Here is a 22450-nt window from a genome sequence, read left to right as displayed (position 1 = left end):
AATATTTTCCATGGCAATGATCCTTACTCGAGTTCATAGTCTTTGTTGACACAAAATTTGAGGATTTATGAAAAATTATTCACTTATATGCATAAAGACATTTTGGTAATAGCGCAAAGTTGTACAAGAATTTATGATTAATTATTATATTTTTTTCTCAATTGAGTGAATTAGTTAATTGAAGTTCATTAGAACTAATTAATTAATTAGGATCTAATAGGCTAGATTAAATAACTCAAACCCAAGTTGAACCAAAGTCACTTAAGCCCACAAGAAATTATAAAGTATCCCTTAGGTTTTTAGGTTAGATTCTAACATTTCAAAGTACTCTTCTTCTGGAACTCCTCTCAAGGTGTGTAGCCACTTTATACACATGCCAAAGATTGAAGACAAAGCCATAAGGTGGAAGTTAGCTAGAATTCTGAGAGCTTTCTACATAAGGATTTTGTTTGAGAACAATCAAACCCCATGTATGGTTTTAATTATCATGCCCTATGGGGCCAAAAGTTTTGAATTTTAATGTTTTTGTTACACTTAGGATCTTAGGTGCTTACACCTTAAAGCCCAAATATCATATCCTAACACATTACCCCTTTATTATGCCACAATCAATGTAGTCACCTAATGAACTCCACTTATAAACTGATTTGAACCAAATCCTTAATCCACGTACAATACTACTTTCTTGTGCATCATGATCTCCTTATGTGTCAAAGTTCCCTTTATGCACCATGGAATAACAAACAAACAAAAAAGAAAAAATTATTGAATTCTAAAATATCTCATATTTCTTACCTATACCTTGACACACGAACTTTTATCCCATAGGTGCTAATTAACACTAAAAATAAGGAGTTTTAATATCTAAACTTGAGCTTTATAATGCATTTTGAATGTTATGATTCTTCTTAGCATGAATATTTCCTAATTTCATTTGAAGGAATAACATGGTTATCTCTCACAAAAAAGTAGTAAAAAAAACGTAAAATTAGTTATATTTTAATGTATTACAAGGCCGAAGTTGATCTAAGCAAGCCCAAGAAGCAATATGAGAAACTTGGTGGTCCAATTCAAAATATGAAGAAGCACTTGAAAAAAATCATAATTTGGATATGAAAACAATATGAAGAGGATAAAGTTTACTTGGTATCCGAATTTTTTATACCATTTTTTATACAATATTTGGTACGTAGAAAAACCATGCAAAATTTTGATATTGGATTAGTATAATGAACATTAGCATTTTAAAGCTTGACACTTAGCATCAGAATTCTCTACTCAGGTTCTCATAAGTTATGTTGGAATTTTTTAGCACCATGTTTGCCATGTCAAAATAATTTTTTATTCCACTTAGATTGGCAGTATGACATCGATTTTGCATGGCTTAACTTATCAAAAATACAATGTCAAAGGGAAAAATCCATTTTAGTTCAAATTTTGGAAGATATTTTGGTTTGAAAAGGGATTTCAAGTGAATTAGGATGTGTACGAGTCTTTTTAATTTCAATTTTTTAAATACATTTATCCTTTCATATTTTTTGATTGGGTTGAATATATTTTACCCTACACTTTATCCCCTTCATATTTAAAACTCAACACTTTACTCCTCAAATTTATTGAAATACGACACTTTGCACCCACAAAACTTATTAAAAAATCGATAAATAAGTTATTAAGTAAAGAAACAATACTAAAATGCAAAGAAAAATATTCATTACCCAAGTTCAATGCCGTCATATTTCACAACTATATAAGAAAATCACAAATACTCATACAAACATCTCTTTATAAAAATAAATAAATAAAAATTAATAGCTATTATATTTTGAAGGCATTTGGAAAATTTTACTTCAAGGCTATTAATTTAAGGTTAATGTAACTCAATTTCCTGTTAATATTCAAACCCAAAGTATGAAAAAAACAATCTCTTTTATGATTTTATAAAAGGGTTGTAATTGGGGACAAGTGTTGGTATTTAATAAGTTTTAAGTGCAAAATGTCAGGTTATAAACATGAGGGGACAAAGTATAAAATACGAAAAAAGTTGAGGAAGTAAAGTGTATTTAACCCTTATTGATTTTAATCATTTTTTAAGTGTATTAAATACAAAATAGAAATATATAATAGTGTAAACTCTAAAATTTGTTCCAAGTTTATTTTTATATTAGATTTGAATCTATTTTATCCTTAAATTTAAATGTCGATTACATTTGAATTTCTTGGTCCACTCACACCTTTTAATTCTTAGTTTTTATTATTTTGTTTTATTTTTTATTTTATATATTATTTTATTTATTAATTAATTAATTATTATATAGGATTTATTACACTTTTACCTCCCAACTTATACCGTATTTTGCACATTGCCCCCTCGAGTTCAAAATCTAACAATGTACCCTCCAAACTTTAAAATTGCATGCAATATGTATTTCTGAGTTACGATGTTGCAATTTTTGAAGGAATGACATGCACTCTTCGTGTGACCAATGACAAAATAGTCATTTCTTAATAAGTGAGGGTAAAAAAATCGGTTCATTTTAAAACCCCAGAACCCTAACCCAATCCTCCTCCCTTCCTTCGTTTTCCATAAACCACATTTTCTTGGTAACCAAACAAGCTTGACCAAACTACCTTCTCGAAAAACCTTTCACAATATAGAAACTTGAGCCCTTAACCAAAAAAAAAAATCTCTAGAATGTATGTCCAAAAACATTTTCGGTCAAAACAAACACAAATCCAAATGAAACAAAGATAAATCAAAATTGTAATAAACTAACAATAAATGAAAAACAAAGATGTCCAACAAAAACAAAGGAAAAAAATGTCATAACAAAGTACAGATAGGTTTTCCCAAAATTTTCACAATTTTTTTGAAACATCAAAATAAAACCCTATTCTAAAACAACAAATTGAAACATTATATCAAAATTTTAAATCTTCTTCACCAAGTTTTAGAAAAAAAAACTTGGATTTTTTCTTTTATTCTCATTTCTTCCTTTCTTCATTTTTTTTCTCTTTCTTCTTCCTTTCTCATCTCTCTTCCCATTTACCCCACCTAATATACTCACTCACACTCTCTTTCCCCAACTCCCACTCTTCTCCCCTCTTCTTTCTCTTCTCGTTTTCTTTCCTTTTTTTTCTTTTTTTTTCCTCTTATTATTATTTTTTTCCCATTCTCCTTTTCCCACAAACCCATCCCCAACACGGCCAGAGACCACCTCATCTCCCTTCACTCTTCTCCTTTTCATTTTCTTTCTTTTTCTTTTTCTTTTTCTTTTCCGTTCCTCTCCCCAACATTTTACCCACTCACTCACCACACAACCGTTTTCCCTTCTCTCCCTCTTCCTTCCATTTTCTTTTCTTTTTTTTCCTTCTTTTCCACTTCCCCTCATTCCCACTTTTTCATTTTTTTTTTCTTTTTAGTCTTCCCCTCCTTCCTCTCCCCCAACATTTTACCCACTCACCCACACAACCCATTCCCCCTCTCTGCCTCTTCCTTCCATTTTCCCTTTATTTTTTCCTTTTTTTTCTTCTTTTCCTCTTCCTCTCATACCCATTTCTCACCTCACCCAAAAACCCATCCAATCTCATCGCCGCCTGTAGCACCGTGGACACCATTGTCGGCCGACGACATTACTACCAGCCGACGACTCCCCTTCCACCCGTATCACATCTCACCATTTTCTCTAACTTGGGTAAGTTTATTTTCTTCTATTTTATTTTATTTTATTTTTAATATTTGTATTTAATTTTTACAATATTTTATTTTTTGATTATTGAGATTGTTTGTTTGGGCTAATTTCTACTATTTTTGGGTTTGCGTTTACTTGATTGGGATATTGATGGTAAGCTGAGTTAAGTTTGGATAATTTAGGTCTCATTCTGAACCTTGTATTTTGATTCAAGTCTCTAATTAATTTATGTTTTATTTGGGTTTTGTATTTGGATTTGTGTATTAAATTAGGTTTGAATTATAAGATATTAAATTTAGGTATAAGGATTTATTTTAATTTATTATATTTTGGTTTGAGATTGTATTTTAGTAATTAATTTTGAGATTTTGAACTAGACTTATATGGGACATTTCTATTGGGTTTTATTTATCAATTTAGACCTATTTTTATTAGTGAAATTTATTGAACTAATTTGAGAATTGCTTTTAGATTTATTGAATTTGGGCTTGAATTATTTTAGGTTCTCTGGATATTTATTTTGGGCTCATTTTTTTTGTTTTGCATGGACTCATTTGACTATTGGTATTATGTTGGTTGAGCATGGATTTACAACATATGAAGAATCAAATTTCATGGAAGGAAATGAGACTCAGAAAAGTTGTAAATGGGGCATCAAGTTTATTCTAATCTTGTTTGGTTACATATTTTATTTTTCCATTTTTATTTAGTTTTATTTCTATTAGTTCCTATAAATATTCTCTTTTATATATTTATTGGGTGTAGATAGAATCCAATAGTTGATAACTTAGAATTTTTTTTTTAATAAAAGAAACAGTTTAATAATTATGTTTAAATAAAAATAATAGTTTAGGAAATATTCTTCTTAATAAGGGAATTTTATTTTTTTAAATAAAAATTCAGAAAAAATGTTTTAGGAAAATCCAAAAAATTGTTTTTAATAAAATTCAAAAAAATTGTTTTCAACAACTATTGTTCGGAAATTTATTTATTTAATAAAAATTGTTTTTGTAAATAAAAATTGTCCCAAAAGTTAATTCTTAATAAAATTGTCCAAAAGGTGATTTTTAAATAAATTGTACTTTCTTAATTAGAATTAGAATGAGATTAAAAGTAATTTTTATAAATAAAGGTTTTAAATATTTTTAATGAAAATAGGATGAGTCTTTTTTGCAAATTAAAGTTATAGAAATCATTTTCTTAATAAAATTGAATTGAAAATATTTTCATAAATAAAGTTGCAAAAATTAATTCCTTTGTAAATAAAATCAAATTGAAATGTTGTAAAAATTCATACTTTTTAAAAATCATTTTTTATTGTCAATTTGAAATTTTGTAATAAATTTTTTTGACAAAATAATTGCAAATAGTTTCCTTCAAAATAAAAATAAAAATTCAATCAACTAATTTGTTCAAAATAAGTTGAAACTTTTGTTTATAAATAAATAAATTGAAATCATTCATCCAAATAAAATTAATTTGGAATTTCTTGAAAAAATCTTTTTTGAAACATTTTTCTTAATCGGTTTTAAAAAATTAATTTTGCATAATTCTCTTTGTCATTTATTTGGTAGATTCTTACGATCTACTTTTATCATTATTTTATTAGCTTTGTATCCTTAATTTTAGTATCTATAATTAATTAATTAATTAATTAATTCTCTAAATTCATTTAGTAAAAATTGTAGGTATACGGGCTTAGAAGAGTGTTACAACTTTTCACCATACCTTTAAAATAGATAACCTAACTCTAACTCTTGAGTCTCAATTTTTGCAAACATTTATTTTTCAAATAAGGAGTTACATGAGGTTTTCTTTTCTATTTTGTTTTCTTTTTTTAAAAAAATAAATTAAAATAAGTAGCGATTCCAATTTTTTCAAAAATAAAAAACAAGTTGTTGACCCCTTTTGTGGGGGCCCTGGGAGAGAGAGTTAGAGGTTCTTCTTTCCATTTCCTTCTTCTTTTTTTTTTTTTAAATAAAGAGGAGGGAAGGGGGGGCTTTTCTCCCAGAAAGAGATGGCAGAGGCCATGCTGGTGAGGGGATAGCCATACCTGCTGATGCATGAAGAGGGAGGTGGGTGAGGTTTGGCTGAGAGAAAAAACAGAGAGGGAAGTGAAGCAGAGGGGGTCTGGAATTTTTTTTGGGGGGAGAAGGGAAGAACTCAGGGGTTTTCTCACAGATTTTTGCTGGAGAAGAGCTTTCTAGGTGCGTGCTTTGTGGTTTTTTTTTTCTTCTTCTTCTGTTCATGTTTTTCATTATATTTTCACATTCATGCATTCGCCTTGTTGTTTTAGCTTTCATACACCATTTGAATGTGATTGCTATGCCATTTTCTCATTTTCTGTGATTTCACTTGAGGCTATAACATATATGGGTTCATATGCTTCATATTACCCTGCATTTTTTTTTCTGCCATACATGTTATTTTAAATTGGTGAGTTCATTGTTGGGTTGTGAGGCTAGGAACGGAAAATGCTGAGTGGCCTTTACCAAAAAATGAGCTGTGAATTCCCTTATTATTATTGTTGGTTCGTGTGGGTTATGTCCATGGATGAGCGGTTTTGAGGGGAAAGAAGAACCTAAGAGGAAGGCCACTTCGTTTTTTGGTAGCTGAGAGGAAGGGAGGAGAACAAGAGGGAGTTGAACACGTGGAGAAGTGAAGCTTGGAATGAGGGCCCCAACTTGGTCAACTCATTTCCATTCTTCCCATTCTCTTATGCAGCCAGCCACCTAACCCAATTTAATTTTTTTTCACTGTTTTCCTCCACTTAAATTGCCTTTGTTTTTTTTTCTTTCACGCGTGTGCACCAACATTCCATTTTAATTCTCTATCTTTGATTTCCAAAACTTTTAAAACTTTTATCTTCAAATAATCGTATAAATTTCCATTTTTTAAATCTAAATTCCAATTTCCGAAATTTCAATTTTCATATAAATTTATTTAATCATTATCATTTTACTCACCTATTTATTTGTTTATTTTTAAAAATTCAACATTTAAATAACTTTCAAAATTCTCATTCTTAAATTCAATTTTCAAGACTCCAATTTCTTTCAAAAATTAATTTTTAAAACTCCAATTCTTAAATTTAATTTTCAAAATTCAAATTCTCATAATTTCCAAAATTCAAATTTCTTTTAAATTTAATTTCTAAAACTCAAATTCTTAAATTTAATTTTCACAATTTTTACTTCTCAAATAATTTTAAGATTTTCAATTTCTTTCAAATTTAATTTTCAAAATTCCAATTATTAAATTTAATTCCCAAGACTCCCATTTTAAAAATAAATTTCAAAAATCCAGTTTTCTCTCTAACTGTTTTTAATTCCATTCGGGTTTCAAATAATTTTTTGTTCCTCTTGACCTTACATAAGCATGAATATCATTTTCATAATTTCAGAATAATGGAATTTGTGAGATTATTCGTGCAAGATCAATCGGGCTTTGGTGGGGGCCCCACATAAGTGAATTTATAATTGATTGATTTAATTGTCATGAATGATAGATTTTATTATGCTCTGCGACATATCTCGTGATTGTTATTATGCACTAACCTTCTTTCTTGATAGCGCATGGTGGCTCGTTGGTCAAGTACGCACCTATTCTCACTCTGGTCACTCTATATACATGTATTGATTCCCATATGTGCATGATCAATTCGGATATTCATTGATTTCTTTATTAGATATCACGATTGCTTCATTTTATTAGTAGAGATCCGTCTTTAAGGACTTAAAAGGGTGCTACGGTCTTTACCGTACCTTCCCGATAAGTAACCTGACCCCCGAACCCGATCCGGTTTTTCGTAAACCACATTTTTCAAATAAAGAGTCACACTTAGGGTTTTTCTTTCTTATTTTGTTTACCCTTTAAAAATAAAACAAAAATAAGTGGCGACTCCAAGTCAATTTTTCTTAATCAATAAAAATCATTTTTTTCAAATTAAATAAAAATCAAGCTCGCCATCGAGTGGGAAACGCATGAGCCGAAATGCGGGGTCCACACAAGTGTCATCATTTTGAGTGGGGAAGAATATGAAAAATGTGGGTTCATAAATAGATAATTAATAAAAAGAAATTAAATTTTATTCTTCAGTAAATAAATTTATATATTAATTGCATTTATAAGGGTGCTAATTAATTAAAATCAATGATGAGTTACAATAAACATAGAGGGTCTGAATGAAATTAACTCTAAATTATTTTATCCAAATTATTTATGATTTTATTTTTTATAACGTTCTTCTAATTGTTTTGCTTTGATGAAATTGAACCGGTCCATCAACCATTTATGATGATTGGCTTCAAGTGAAAACAATAGGTTTTTAGCATTTTCTAAAAATAAGGCGGTTAGACAAATTATTTTTAAAAAATACTTTTAAAAAATAACTAGTATCCAGAATTTTCTAAAAATAAAATTTATATTTTGATTTTATAAAAAAAAAATTGTAAATTCATTATCAATATGTACCTTTTTTGTGAAATATTAAATTCAATTTTTTTTTATGAAAAACTATATTCTCTCTTTTATTCTATATAAACAAAAAAAAAATTAAAAATTTAACCAAATTAAATACTAGAACTATAGTCAAGTTAGAACTATAAGCTAAAATTACCATGACAATGATTTTAGCATAAAAAATTAAAATTAAAATAGTCTGAATATAATATGATAAAGATATTTTATCTTATTTACTATAATAAAATTTACAAAATAATGTAACAAAAATATTTTATTTTATTTTATGTGATAAAATTTATAAAATAAATAAATATTTTATTTTGCAATAATTTTTAAAATCTTTGATATACCCTAAACCTCTAAATAATGAAATGTAATACTTACGTCTAAATCCGGAAATACATTATTATAAGTAATATTTTAAATTATCCAATGTATTATTTAACAATGATATTTTCATTTTATATATTGGATATTTATATTATATTTAATTTTAAAAAAAATTATTAAATACACATATTTAAAATCTTTTTATATAAAACTTATTTAAAATTAAATTTAATAAATAAAATATATTTATTGAAATATTAATACATGAAATTTGAAATTAATGGTGACTAAGTATATTTGGAACTCAAACTAATCTTGAGGATGATATAACCAAGGTGCGTGCTTATCTGTACATGTCATCGATTTGTTTTTCAACATATGGTGACGTGTCAGTTGATATAATTCTTATAATTTATAAATGGGATGACTAAGAAACGTACAAGTCAAATAGTATACGGATAACCATGAAGCTCTACTTACGCACAAGAATTTGGTCACGAATTACAAAGGAATAGTTATTAATATATATATATATATATATATATATATATATATATATATATATATATATATATATTCCTTTTTAAATACAAAGGTTTTTAGATTTTTAAAAAATTATAGATGCACTCTCTTTAAATAAAATTGTGAATATAAACATCATAAATTGGAATAAAGTCTTAAGACTTAAGTTCTTAATTTTTCTCAAAAAGACAAAAAACTTGGAAACATGTTTAGTTGTAAAAAAATATGTGTTTTGGGAGAACATATTTTAGTTATTTTTTATATTTTTGTAAGATTGTTTTAAAAATTAATCACATAGCGTGAAAAATGATTGAAAATAAAGTATTATAAATCAAATTTAATTTTAAAAAGTATTTAAAAATATAGAAAATAAATGAAGAATATTTCGTGAAATAGATTTTTGTTTTATAAAATATCATAAAATAGTTTTTTAAAACTATTTTCTATTTAGTAACCAAAAAAGGAAAACAATTTTTTTTTAAGATTCTTAAAATTGTTTAAGAGAAGATATTTTAATTGTTTTTGTTTTTTTTTATTATTGTTTAAAAAAATAATTATAAAAATATGAAAAATAATTAAAAGTAATATAGATAAACAATTAAATAAAAAATTATAAAATCATATAAACTATAAAATAGATTTAAAACATTTCAAATTAAATAAAAAATAAAAAAAAAAACTTTTATTTTACAAAATATTAAAGAAATTTTTTTAATCTATTTTCAAATATTGTTTTTAAAATTGATTTCGAAAATACTTCTCAAACATAACTTTATTTTTCTAAAAAAAAAATCATAATTTAGAAAACATAAGAATAATTATTGTAGGAAAAAAATTAAAACCAAAAAGTAAATAAGGGAAATGAAAGAGAAAAAAAAAATGGAATAAGATATTGCAAGTAAAGGAGTCTCATAAATTAATTTGAATGATTAATAAAGCCTACGTAAGAATTATAAAAATTATATTAAAAAATGAATTCAATATTTGTGATTATAATCAATAAATGATAAAGGAGACTATTAGTAGTTACAAATGAAAAAATTAAAAATCTTGTAGAATTTAAAATTAAAAATCTTAAGTGTGGATTTAGATATAGCTTTTGTTTTCCATTTACAAAAATAGAAATAATAATAACAATTTTTATATAAAATAAAAAAAAATTATGGAGATTTACTTAAAAAGATATTGATTTTTAAAAATTATTAAAACTTTTTTACTCTCTCAAACTTTAAAAGTAATTTTTAAGAGAAAATTTAATATTTTTATAACAAATATAGAATACCAAAACTTTTTTTAAATTAGAGGAAAAAATTATAAAAAAAAAAACTAAAATATTTGAAAATCATACTCAAAAAATTATATTATAAATACGATTATAATATTACTTATACCCATGTGTTTCATATTTATCAAGAGTTCGGTTTCAAAAATATAATCATCTTTATCCTTCGCTTTGATACCATGAGCCTCTTATCCACTATAGGACGTGGGAATAAGTTAAAATTGAAAAACTCGTTTAAGGATAATCAACCTCGTGAATTCCATCATAATTTAATTAAAATAAATAAAATAAAATAATAAAACACTATAAACAAAAATAAAAAGTCAAGAAAAAAAATTGTTGATAATATGGGCTGAAAACTCTTCCTTATTTACTAGAAAGTTCCGTCTCCATCTTCTCCGCAACATATTTGAATACCAATCTCCTTATCTAGGCAAGGAGGAACGCTAACACGAAACTTCCTCCTTAATTATACACCGGCCGTCTTTTTCGCGGTGTCGGCTAGCTTGACCAGTGACCACGAGCTCTGACATTATTATGGGACACGCGTCGCCTTCTCCTTAACTAACTTAAACCCTTACTCCGCACGAAAGTTGACTGCAGCCTGATCGGTAGTACCCTCTCAGCCCTCAGATCTCACGCACCCCTCACCATCTCACAATCTACTGACGCGTGTCCCTCACCTATTTTTCAAACTACCATCCTATATATAGGACCAACCGCCAATATCTCAACCCAAACGCATCCGAATCCAAAATTTGAAAAGCCTTTTTCAATTGTTTTCCCATGACTCACAAAATTTACGCCTCCCCTCGCCGGATATTCACATTTCCGGCGGTTCATCCCTGCGATGCCGTTGCTCCGGCGACGCTTCTCGCCTCTCTCGTCAATCTTGCTACCACCATTTGCGGATACAAGTCCAAATTATTTGCTGCCAATAAGCGGAACACACGAGAATTGATTCGCCAAATAGGAATTCTTCTGGTTTTCTTGGAGGAAATCCTGGACCGGCGGCTGGATCTTCCGGCGTCGGCTGTTCTCAGCTTCTCGGAGCTCCATGTGACGCTCCAGAAGATCGTGTACTTGTTGGAAGATTGCTCGTTCGGCGGTGCCCGGTTGTTGATGCTGATGAAATCGGAGAGGGTTTCGAATCATCTTAGGATTTTGATTAGGGCTACTGCGACCGCTCTAGATGTGCTTCCTTTGGAGTTGATCGATGTGTCTGATGAAGTTAAAGAATCGGTTGAGTTGACGATGAGGCAAGCACGGAGGGTGAGATTCGAGGTTGAAGCCGATGATGAACGGGCTTCTAAGGATGTTCTTTTGATATTGGACGGATTCGAAGATGGAGTTGTTCCTGATAGTGGTGATATCAGAAGAGTTCTTGATTATGTTGGGATTCGAAGTTGGAGTGAGTGTAACAAGGAGGTTAAGTTCTTGGATACAGAGCTTGGGTTAGAGTGGTCGAATATGGAAAAGAGGGAGGTTGCTTTTCTTAGCAGTCTAATGGCGTTTATGAGCTACTGTCGCTTTGCATTGTTCGATGTTGTGGATGGCGAAGCCGGGCAACAATTGGATAAGGGATGCAGCAGTGACGTGCTTAATTGCCTTAACCCCGATGATTTTCGATGTCCTATCACTCTTGAGTTGATGACTGATCCAGTGACGATAGAGACAGGGCATACCTACGAGCGATCTTCCATTCTGAAATGGTTCGGAGCAGGAAATCCCATCTGTCCCAAGACAGGTGAGAAGGTTGTGAGCATGGATGTAGTCCCCAATATGGCTCTCCAGAGGCTTATCCAGCAGTATTGTTCTGCTAATGGTATTCCAATTTCTGAGCTGGGTCATAGGAATCATGATATTACAAGGACGGTTCTAGCGGGTAGTTTAGCAGCTGAGGGAGCCATGAAAGTGATGGCCAATTTTCTTGCTGGCAGGCTTGCGGCTGGAACTAGTGGAGAGAGGAATAAAGCTGCTTACGAAATTCGTTTACTTGCTAAAACAAACATTTTCAATAGGTACTGCTTGGCGGAAGCAGGGACAATCCCACGTCTATTGCATCTGCTTTCTTCTGGAGATTCATCCAGCCAACATAATGCCATTGCAGCCCTCTTAAACCTTTCAAAGTATTCGAAAAGCAAAACAATCATGGCTGAGAATGGGGGCTTGGAATTGATTGTAGGTGTTCTAAGGAAGGGACTAAAGATAGAGGTTCGAGAGCTTGCAGCTGCTACACTATATTACCTTGCTTCAGTGGAGGAGTACAGGAAATTAATTGGGGAAATTCCAGAGGCTTTTCCAGCTCTGCTGGAGCTCATCAAGACCAGGACCGATCGGGGCAAGAAGAATGCATTGGTTGCTATCTTTGGGCTCCTTACGTTCCCTGACAACCATTGGAGGGTGCTTGCATCAGGAGCAGTCCCCTTACTGGTCAATCTTTTGACATCTTCTGAGAGGGAAGATCTGGTAACGGCTTCTCTAGCAGTTCTAGCAACTCTAGCAGAGAAACTAGATGGAACAATTACAATCCTAGGAACGGGAGCTTTACATCTCATCTTGCAGATTCTAAATTCGTCCCCTTCAAGGCCAGGGATAGAGTATTGTGTTTCACTGTTGTTGGCTCTGTGCATCAATGGTGGGAAAGAAGTGGTTTCTGTTTTAGTAAAAAACCCTTCTCTCATGGGATCATTATATTCCCTTCTCACCGAAGACAACTCCCGAGCAAGTAAGAAGGCCAGGTCGCTCATCAGGGTCCTCCATGAATTCTGTGAAAGACGAGCCTCTGGCTTGGTGACTCCAGCATTTCCAGAAGAAAGATATGTTGACGTATGGTAACAAAAAAGTTCCAATTATTTTCTTAATCTTTTATTCTTTTTAAGCATCTTTCCTTGTAAATACACACAAGTAGGGAGATGCTCGCTTGTCTTTTTTCCCAGATTGATTTCATGATATTAGCTCGTTTTTTTCAAGAGCTAATTACTAAATCAGCTTCTGCTTTTTAATGAAGCTTTGTACAAAACAGTTTGTATTATAATTCTTTTTCCACATATAATGACAATAAAATTGTTTTCTGCTGCAATATATCAAAACCCAGGTAGGTTTCATTGTAAACCTAAAAATGTGTTCATACTTAGTGTTAAACGATGTATGGTGTGGAATGTGGTGCAGTAAGCTCCACTCTTCTTGAGATATCAAGAGCCTTTTCTAGTATTATAACCACTTGCTCTATGGATGGCCTACGCTTCTTTAGTCCTGTGCATGACAAAGCTAGCTCCAATATGAGTTCAAAAGCTTCCACTGAGTATTCCCCATTAAGTTTAGGATCAGCAAATTCTGATATATTTCGACCCTTCATGAGGAATTTTGCCTGAGAAGTAAAAGCATGCACAGAAGGAAGTGGGAATCAGTACCTGAAAATTAACCCCTACTACTATGAAAAATTGAAGGAAATGTGTCTCACCATTTTATCTAGAGGCATTGGTTTCTTCGAATTCAGGTTAAGAACCCTCTTCCCTGAAAGAATTTGCAGTAGTACTATGCCAAAACTGTAAATATCACCCGAAGAATTTACGTGATGATTTATTTGGTACTCGGGATCAACATAACCAAAAGTTCCTCTCACTTCTGAGCTCACATAGGACTGATCCAGGTCCATAACCTTAGATAACCCAAAATCCGAGAGTTTAGCGTGAAAGTTAGCGCTGATGAGAATATTTGTTGGCTGCCAGAAAAATGATTATGTAAACAGGGAGAAAAAGGGAAAAGAGAACTAAGATCTTAGTAGGAGATGGGGAAAACAGAAAATGCCAAAGCAGTGAAGTATACCTTGATGTCACGATGAACAATGCAGCCTTCTGGATAAGTGTGGAGAAACCAGAGACCTCTAGCACAATCAATTGCAATCTCCAGTCTTAGGATCCAGGAAAGAACTTTGTCTTTACCTATTGTTGGTCATATTTGTTATTGGTTTCCCTCATGCAATGCCTTGGTAAAGAAAAAACCTTAAAACACTGAGATAGAAATATACCATATAGCCATTCTGAGAGATTCCCATTGTGGCATAGTTCATAAACCAGGAAACATTCTTCTTCTTTCTCACAATAGCCTAGCAAAGTTACAAGGTTTGGATGTCTGACATGTGATAAGCTTGTAACTTCCCTGATGAATGTTTCCACACACTCATTGTCGATTATGTGCTTAACTGCAATATGCTGACCATTTGATAGCATGCCTCTGTACACTTTTCCTGGTATTCAATAGGATGACATCAAAATCCAATCCCATGAAAAAAGGAGGGTTCTTTTTTCTTGTTCTTTTACTTTGGTTGCCATGGTGCTATTTTCATTCCATGAATATGCTAACATATCTTCAGAAAATTTCAACCAGTACCAATTCAAGTCAAAAGGTGCAAGAGGTTAACACCTCCAGGCTTAGCCTAATGGCTTGCACCTCATGGTCTACCTCATATTCCTACTGAGGACCATGGCACAAAGGTAATTTTTTTTTCTCTTCATGCTTGTTTCTCATTTTTTTTATCCATCATATCTGTTGTTCAGACTTAATTTCCCTTTAAGGATTTACCTCTAGTACAGATTTGAGGTTAGTAGCTTGTGATGCCAATTTCTATTTACCTTTTTGTATCCTGCAGTTGGAACTGGAAGGCACAATACTAACTACAGGACTATCATGCATTAGTTTTGCTATATTGCTTTTTGTTTTATGTTGACTGAATCTGAAAATATAGCATGTGAGTGCCAATGCCATATTCTTCAGCAGTTTTCTGAAGGTTCTTTATTTCTCCAGTATCTTTCTTGTTAGTCATCACTATTCTTAGATACCTGTTAATAGATAGATCCTCACCAGCTATGCCTTGACCAATGAAGTTTGATGCACTAAGATTGTTGGTGGCGGAATAAATTTCCTTAATTGATATGTTAAGACATCTAAACTCCTCGGATTCTGAATCATCTGATGCTGTCAAATAAAACAAGGAAATTATTCACAAACTCAAATATGGTCTGTTTATGGTTTTTAAGTGTAGAAAGTAAATACCATCTTTTCCTTTTGGGTAGTCATCTTTAAGCCTTCTACTGCATAAGATCCATGATGCAATCAGTACTATTACTGCAATTCCCACTAGACCTCCGATGACAAAATACAGACCTGTGATACTCGTCGAAAGTTATCCAAAGGTAAACAAAAATCAAGAATTCAATTGGAGACGAGATGTTGTTGATTGGAGAGAGGAGGGAGGGTTCACCTGTTCTTATCTTAAGTTTTTTTTCAACCGACCCTTCTTGTCCACCTGCAGAAAGATAGCTTGATTAGTTGTAGGATCAAGAACTATGTTTGTAGGTGAAGGTATGGATATGATCAATTAGTAAACTAAGAAAAGGATATAGGATCCAAAAGTGTTTATAATCTTCAAAATACTTTACCAATTGCCATGGGGGTGCTCTGCTTTCGGAGGCATCTACAAACTTCCTGCACCCATTTCTTCTCACCAATCCTTTTGCTTATCAATGATACCAAAACTGAAAACCTGCAAACATCAGCTCTTTCATCTCCTGATCCACCTATCTCGTCCCATGATCTTAAACATGCATTGCAATCCTGATGATCCGGTTTGCCCTCTGAGCCCAAAGATTGGCAATCTTCACCTAATTTCCTTAATCTTTTTCCTAGCTTATCATCAACATCCTTTACTGTATAGTCAGAGCAGTCACTGGCTCCAGTGACCAGCCTCTCGATGCCACAACTCAAACCATCTTCACCAATACTTTTCATTGAATCTAAGCAATTTTTCTGCTCTGTGGAATTGGAGAATATTTGTCCGGTCTTGTTAGCTTGCCTCCCCAATGCATACAAGTAACCTTCAAAAGCTACCGCACAACCTTTATGGTAAAGAAATCCACCCCAACTGCTTGCTTCAGAATATGAGTCGTTTCCGGGTGAAGAAAATTGGATATCAAGGCTGCAATCAGTGACTAAAAGTTCTGACAACACTGAACTGATGATGGTTGTCAAGATGATGAAGATTATTGAAGTTGGTGGTTTTTGATGCTTCACTGGGTTAAAGCTAGGGAAATTCGACATGGATTTAGCCATCAGGGGTTTGATTGGAGAGTGAACGAAAAGTGAGTTACTGTTGTCTTCCCTTCTGTGGCATGAGATGATGGCTTATGTGAGGTGAATCAAATTCTTGAAGATGTTTCTAACAGGGAAGAAGTGGTAGAAGGATTTATTTGGGAGTTCTTAAAGTGAAACTAGTTGTAATCTATAAAGGTCTTAAAAAATTTGTAGCAGATTGAAGAAAGATCATTGAAAGGTGAGTATCGGTTACATATTTGATTATATATTAGGGAGAATAATTGCAAGAGGACAGAGAAAGAGCATGGGATATGGTTTAGGCAAATGTCTGTAAGATGGCAGCTATGCAGCCTCATTTATTTTTTCGTGGACGTCCAAAAATGTTATTTTATCGCATGCATTGGAATGATTCTGCAGACTGATTTGGAAGTCTTTGGCATCATCATCAATTTAAAATACTGACCAATTTCAAAAGAAAAGGCAATTGCCGGACGGTTCAAAACTCCAAAGCAATGAGCATGGTGAAGCATTCTTTCTTCTTCTTGTTCTTATGCTATTGGAGAGGTAAAGACAAGCAGATGAGACAAAGGGAATCGTTGTTTTCATGGTTCATTTTTATTAACATCTTTGTACTTTTTAGGCACATACTAGTATACATAAAACATTGGATTTTCTGTCCATGTATCTTGGTTTTGCTTGGAGCTGGGTGAAAACTTTCGACCCATATTGACCCACTTCATTTTGGACCAAGTTTGGCTCCCAAGGGATGGCAATTGGATTGGGTAGTGTCATATTGGGTTGGGCCTATTGGTGTCATGTCAAGATGAACTATTATAATTCAGTCATGAGTTGTTTAATAATCATATCAATTTCTTTAACATGGATTGGGTGTAGTGGAATGTTTGTAGGCTCCCACAAATAATCGAAGAAACGGCAGCTGAAATATAACTACAATTTAAATATTATAAAGCATATGAAAAGCACTCAAATATGTAAGCACCAAGGCAGAAGCCAAAAGAATTGAAGCTCATGAGAGAAGGCAAATCCTTAAATTAGGCATCAAGCCCACTATAGCAAAGCCGCATCACACAACATAGGCCCAAGCATGCAAAGATGAAAGATCCCATCTCAACAGTATAAAGCCTAAAGCTACTTACCACGTGACCAAATGAAGCCTAAGCCTCCTCTTTTGTTTCTGTTACCTAGCCCCGCCATATCGCTCTTCTTCTTCTCTCTTGTTTTTGTTACCTAGACCTGCGATATCTCTATTTTTTTGTTTTTTTGTTTTTTGCTAGGATGGCAATGTGAAATTGAGGTAAGAACAATGAGATCCTACTCTTCTGAATACGACACATTTCTATTTTAATTGGATGGCAATGTCAAATCGAGGTCAAAATTAATGAAAATTACTCATTTCAAATACAATTTATTTAATAATCAAGATGTCTAACATAAGCATGATCCATTTAACTCTTTTAATAAATTAATTAAGAGTTCATTTGATGATAATTTTACGAAATACTTCTAATCTTTCTGATGCTTAAAAATTTTTATCTTTAAAATATTAGAAAGTTTAAAAACATTTTTTAAAATCGTTATCAAACACACTCTAAGAATGTGTTTAACACTGATTTTAGGAAGTGTTTTTAATCTTTCTAGTATTTGAAAATTTTTATCTTTTAAGTATTAAAGATGTTAGAAACACTTCCTAAAATCACTGTTAAACACACTTTAAGAGTTCGTTTGATAATAATTTTAGGTAACACTTCTAATATTTTTAATATTTGAAAATTTTTATCATTCAAGTATTAGAATAATTAAAAACACTTTTTTGAATTACTATCGAATGCACTCTAAGAGTGCGTTTGATAATAATTCTAAAAAATGTTTCTAACATTTCAAATACTTTAATGATAAAAAAATTTAAGAATTAAAAACGTTAAAAACATTTTTTAAAATCATTGTCAAATGGGATCTAAGTTGATTTATGATAAAATTGACAAAGATGAACTATTAGCATGATTTTAACTTGTTAAATTTGTTAACAAGATTCTAACTTGTTTAAATTATAAACATGATTCTAATATGTTTCATCTATTTAAAATTTATAAATATGGCATTTTAAAATAATTTTTAGTTGCATTAACTTTTAGAATTTAGTTTTTTAATCTTAATTAATTTAATGATATAATTTTAGTTCTAATATATTTATAATATAAAAATAAATAAAAGTTTAATTTTACATTTGTTTAATGTTTTAATTGTAAAATATTTTTAATCTTTATAATAAAATATATAAAATTCTACCCACTTACTAATCTTTTTAACTATATGATACTAATAATTTTTAAAACATTTTCAATTTTTATAATTTTTAATTATATATATTTTAAAAAAATATGAGTTACAATTAGATAAATGGGTAAGTTTTTACACTATTAATTTCGAATTAACATAATCATGTCATATCAAAATTGTCACTCCTATTCTTCCCTTTATCCTTCACCATGAATCCATACTCACAAGGGGAACTTGGGTTACCCTCTATAGTTTATAGAGGGTATTCATGGTCACGTTACTTCAATTCCATTAGGTCATCCTGCTAGTGTCGATTTGAAATTTTGGTAAGGCAGTGAAGGTGATGGAAGTGGCATCTTTCTATGATTGGTTGAGCGAGTGATGGTCAATTTATGGATCTTTCCCTTCAATGGTAGTGGAGGCTTTAACTTGGTGGTTGTGGCACCTACAACTATGGCCATAACCATTCTTCTCCATGTTAGTCTTACTCTTTCAATTCTCCTCCTCAACACTATTATTATGATTTTTACGTGACTATTATTTGTTTCGAATTTGATTGATGTATATAGTAAAATATTTAAGTTTCGACATGATACAAATTGTTCATCCTTATCCAGACTAATAAATTCTACAATTACAAGTTATATACTCTATCACAATTTAACTAGACAATACTTGAACAATGTGTCGTTGGAGTACCCAATTCTAATACAAAATTGTAGGGGAATGTTTGTGGGCTACAACAAATAGTTGCAAAAAATAACAACTCATAAGAATATTATAATTGCAATTACAAAAAATTACTCATAAAAGGAACTCCAAAAAAACCACAATTTAAACATTAGAAGCAATAGAAAGTGACTCAAATATTTAAGCATCATACCAAAAATAAGCACTCAAACACAAGCCAAGAAGAATTGAAGCTTATGAGAAAAGCATGTCTTTGTCTTAAGAATTAAGCCCCAATGTAGCAAAATCCCATCACACGAGATAGGCCCAAGCATGCAAAACTATCTTAAAAATACAAAAAGGCCCAAAACACAAAAGTTCACATCTATTTAATTAACACCCAAATGAAGCTTAGCTGCTCAAGCCTAAGCCTACACGAAAAATAATACCCATTAACACAAGATGACTAGTGTGACTTGCTGAATAAACAAGCTGAATTGGGTGATGTGTGAGGTTGAGTCATGCTAAATGAACATGATTAATTCATTCACTTGTAAATTACATACATATGGGAAAAACCACAAGTAGAGGAAAAGCAAAAGCTTAGTACAAAAAAGAAAATTGAAGAGAAAATTGTGAACGAATACAATAAAAACATAATCATCATAATCTTAAAACTATACATCATCATACGTGCGTGTGTGTATATATATATATATATATATGTGTGTGTGAATATATGAGGAAAATTGAAAAGAAAGTTGCAAGCAAATACAATAGAAACTTAATCATCATAACCTTAAAACTATACATTATAACATGTGTGAATGTATGTTTGTATGTAGTATATAAGAGTAATTAATAAAGTACATCGATAATATGGGGATAAAGTCACCGTACCCCCAACAAGAACTAGGGTGATAGCGAAGGAATCAGGCCGAAAAAAATCTCATAAATTATAATTTCACCATATATGTCGTACTGCAAACTTTTCAAGTCAAACCAAATAAAATTCAAGTCATCAAACTCTAATAGTTAAAAATGATTTATTTATAATTAAAGTAATTTATTGATAAGTCTTAATTGAAAAAAAACATCTTAAAATTTGTATCTATGCAAATAAATAAATCATATGTGGATAAATTTATAACAATTTTAAAACTTTTTTATCAAACCAACTATTGCGAAGTATATAAAATAATTTTTTTATGAAAATAAATTATAAAAAATTATAATATTTATATATTATATTTATGCTTAAAAATATTTAATTTTAAAAAATATAAATAAAATAATAAATGAGTAGTTATGTGAATTTCCTATATTTTTCCGGTGCTGCCATTTAACTTTTTTTTCCTGCTGAGAATGAAAATTAAGACGAGCTCGTGACAACTCGCCACATTGTCATCTTGTAGTGGGGCTCAGGTGCCCATGAACTGTTTACCATGATTCAAATTTTATTTTTATTTTTATTTTTATTTATTTATTTATTTATTTTACCCTTGGTACCGTTATATTCCACGTCTCGAGATACAGGTAAAAGTTAAGTATGATTTTTTATTAAGGTAACATTATTTTTTTTAAAATTATTTTATAAAAAATACAATATTTTTTAAATTGTCATTTTGAAAAAATGATTTTACATGTAGAATAATCTTTTTAGAAAATAAGAAATTATATTCAAAATCCATATTTTCAGAAAACAATTTCTTGCTAATAAATATACTTGCTTTTATCTTTTATTTTTTATTTAAAATAAAATGGTCTATCTAAAATGACATTTTAATATGAGCATAATTTTTAGTTTTCATTTTCTATTTTTTTAAGTTGTCAATTTATGCTTTTTCTTTACGTTCTAGACCATGCCCTTAAACAGAAGGAATAAAATATTTTGAGAATAATTTCCTTTTGCACTTTAGGTTTTTTCTTTTTATATTTATGACTTTTTTTTTACTTTTTAAATAAACAATGTTTTCAAAATCAGAAAACATCCGATTATCATTTTAAAATGCATAAGATAAAAAAATAGTTATTTTACAATTCAATTTTTCATTCTAAGTCATAAATAGAATCATATTTACATCCATAATCATTTCGTTTTATAGGACAAAAAATGGTTCACCTTTTTTTAGGATAACTTTTTTTGTCGGATTTTCTTTTTGAGAGAAAAATAAAAAGAGAGATAAATCAATTTTATTTTATTTTTTAGTTTTTTTTATTAGGGTGGAGTTTCAACTCCTAGAAACTACTTCCTTTTTTATTTAGTTGAAATGGATTGGGTCAAACACTCATCCAACTTATTAACTCTAATAAGACCAATTATCGAATTGAAAAAGTTATGACTTCCTAATTTAATTATCAGACTAATGGTTAAATCATAGTTGAATGGATAATGTCATCAAACTCGATAATGTTATAAATATCTAATTTACATATTATTAAAATTAAAATAATAAAAAAATTAAAAATATATAAATAAATTACAAATCAATAATATTTATTTTTTATATTTCATATTGTCATATATAAATATATTAATAATTTAAATTTTATTAAACGAAATATGTATAATATTTAAATGTGAATATATTCAAAATGAAAGAAACTTTAATTTTTTAATTTTAACTAATTTTATAATTTTATAAAATATTATATTATTTTTACTTAATATTATAAATCTTTTTAGAGACGCATATAAATTTTCTTGCTTGTTACACTAGGCAGCAAAGCACATGTGTTGTTAAGTGGTTGGTTATGTCCTTTGCTCAGTTGGATTTTACTTTCATCGATTTTTCTTATACTAAAAATCATGAATCCCACATCTGACTCATAAGGATAAGAAAAAAAAGAGGTCCCTACATTCATAACTCGCTCATGCCATGTGTATGGTTTATGTATTCAACGGGGAGCCCATTAAGTGGTGATTTGGGTTGGGCTTTTACTTGGGCTCTATAAATGAAAGAAGTGGGTGGTGTTAATCCCTTATTTAGGCCTCTTTGAATATATATATATATATATATATATATACCCTTTTTAACTTTGTAAACTTACTTTAGAGGTATGAGAATCCGGCTAAAAAATAAATAATATCTACATAATC

At 30.5% G+C, this 22450-nt stretch overlaps 2 protein-coding genes and 1 long non-coding RNA gene across 3 annotated transcripts; 2 read left to right on the top strand and 1 right to left on the bottom strand.

Moving 5' to 3' along the window:
• Positions 1 to 11076: 11076 nt before the first annotated feature.
• LOC117920050 (U-box domain-containing protein 19-like) lies at positions 11077 to 13128 on the top strand. The gene has a single exon (XM_034837404.1). It carries the CDS (start codon positions 11077 to 11079, stop codon positions 13126 to 13128), a length of 2052 nt encoding a protein of 683 aa, XP_034693295.1.
• Positions 13129 to 13345: 217 nt separating this feature from the next.
• On the bottom strand, positions 13346 to 16690 carry LOC117923498 (probable LRR receptor-like serine/threonine-protein kinase At1g07550). The gene is made up of 8 exons (XM_034841816.1): positions 15732 to 16690; positions 15554 to 15598; positions 15346 to 15456; positions 15154 to 15267; positions 14321 to 14539; positions 14119 to 14234; positions 13754 to 14014; positions 13346 to 13660 (listed from the first exon to the last, which is right to left on the bottom strand). Exons 1-8 carry the CDS (start codon positions 16399 to 16401, stop codon positions 13430 to 13432), a joined length of 1767 nt encoding a protein of 588 aa, XP_034697707.1. The 5' UTR covers positions 16402 to 16690; the 3' UTR covers positions 13346 to 13429.
• Positions 14447 to 16598, top strand: LOC117923504. The gene is made up of 2 exons (XR_004652632.1): positions 14447 to 14786; positions 14942 to 16598. It is a non-coding gene; the product is annotated as an uncharacterized LOC117923504 (long non-coding RNA).
• Positions 16691 to 22450: the final 5760 nt, after the last annotated feature.

This window comes from Vitis riparia, chromosome 1 (assembly GCF_004353265.1).
Source record: "Vitis riparia cultivar Riparia Gloire de Montpellier isolate 1030 chromosome 1, EGFV_Vit.rip_1.0, whole genome shotgun sequence".
NCBI classification, from domain to species: domain Eukaryota; kingdom Viridiplantae; phylum Streptophyta; class Magnoliopsida; order Vitales; family Vitaceae; genus Vitis; species Vitis riparia.
Note: the sequence above shows the minus strand (reverse complement) of the source record. Positions and strands in the feature narration are given on the sequence as shown.

Coding starts and splice junctions, on each gene's coding strand:
- LOC117923498 (XM_034841816.1), bottom strand. CDS start 16,401: ATGGCTAAATCCATGTCGAATTTCCCTAGCTTTAACCCAGTGAAGCAT. Junction 14,235..14,320: donor TCTCTCAGAATGGCTATATG/GTATATTTCTAT, acceptor GACCAACAATAG/GTAAAGACAAAGTTCTTTCC. Junction 13,661..13,753: donor CAATGCCTCTAGATAAAATG/GTGAGACACATT, acceptor TTTACTTCTCAG/GCAAAATTCCTCATGAAGGG.
- LOC117920050 (XM_034837404.1), top strand. CDS start 11,077: ATGACTCACAAAATTTACGCCTCCCCTCGCCGGATATTCACATTTCCG.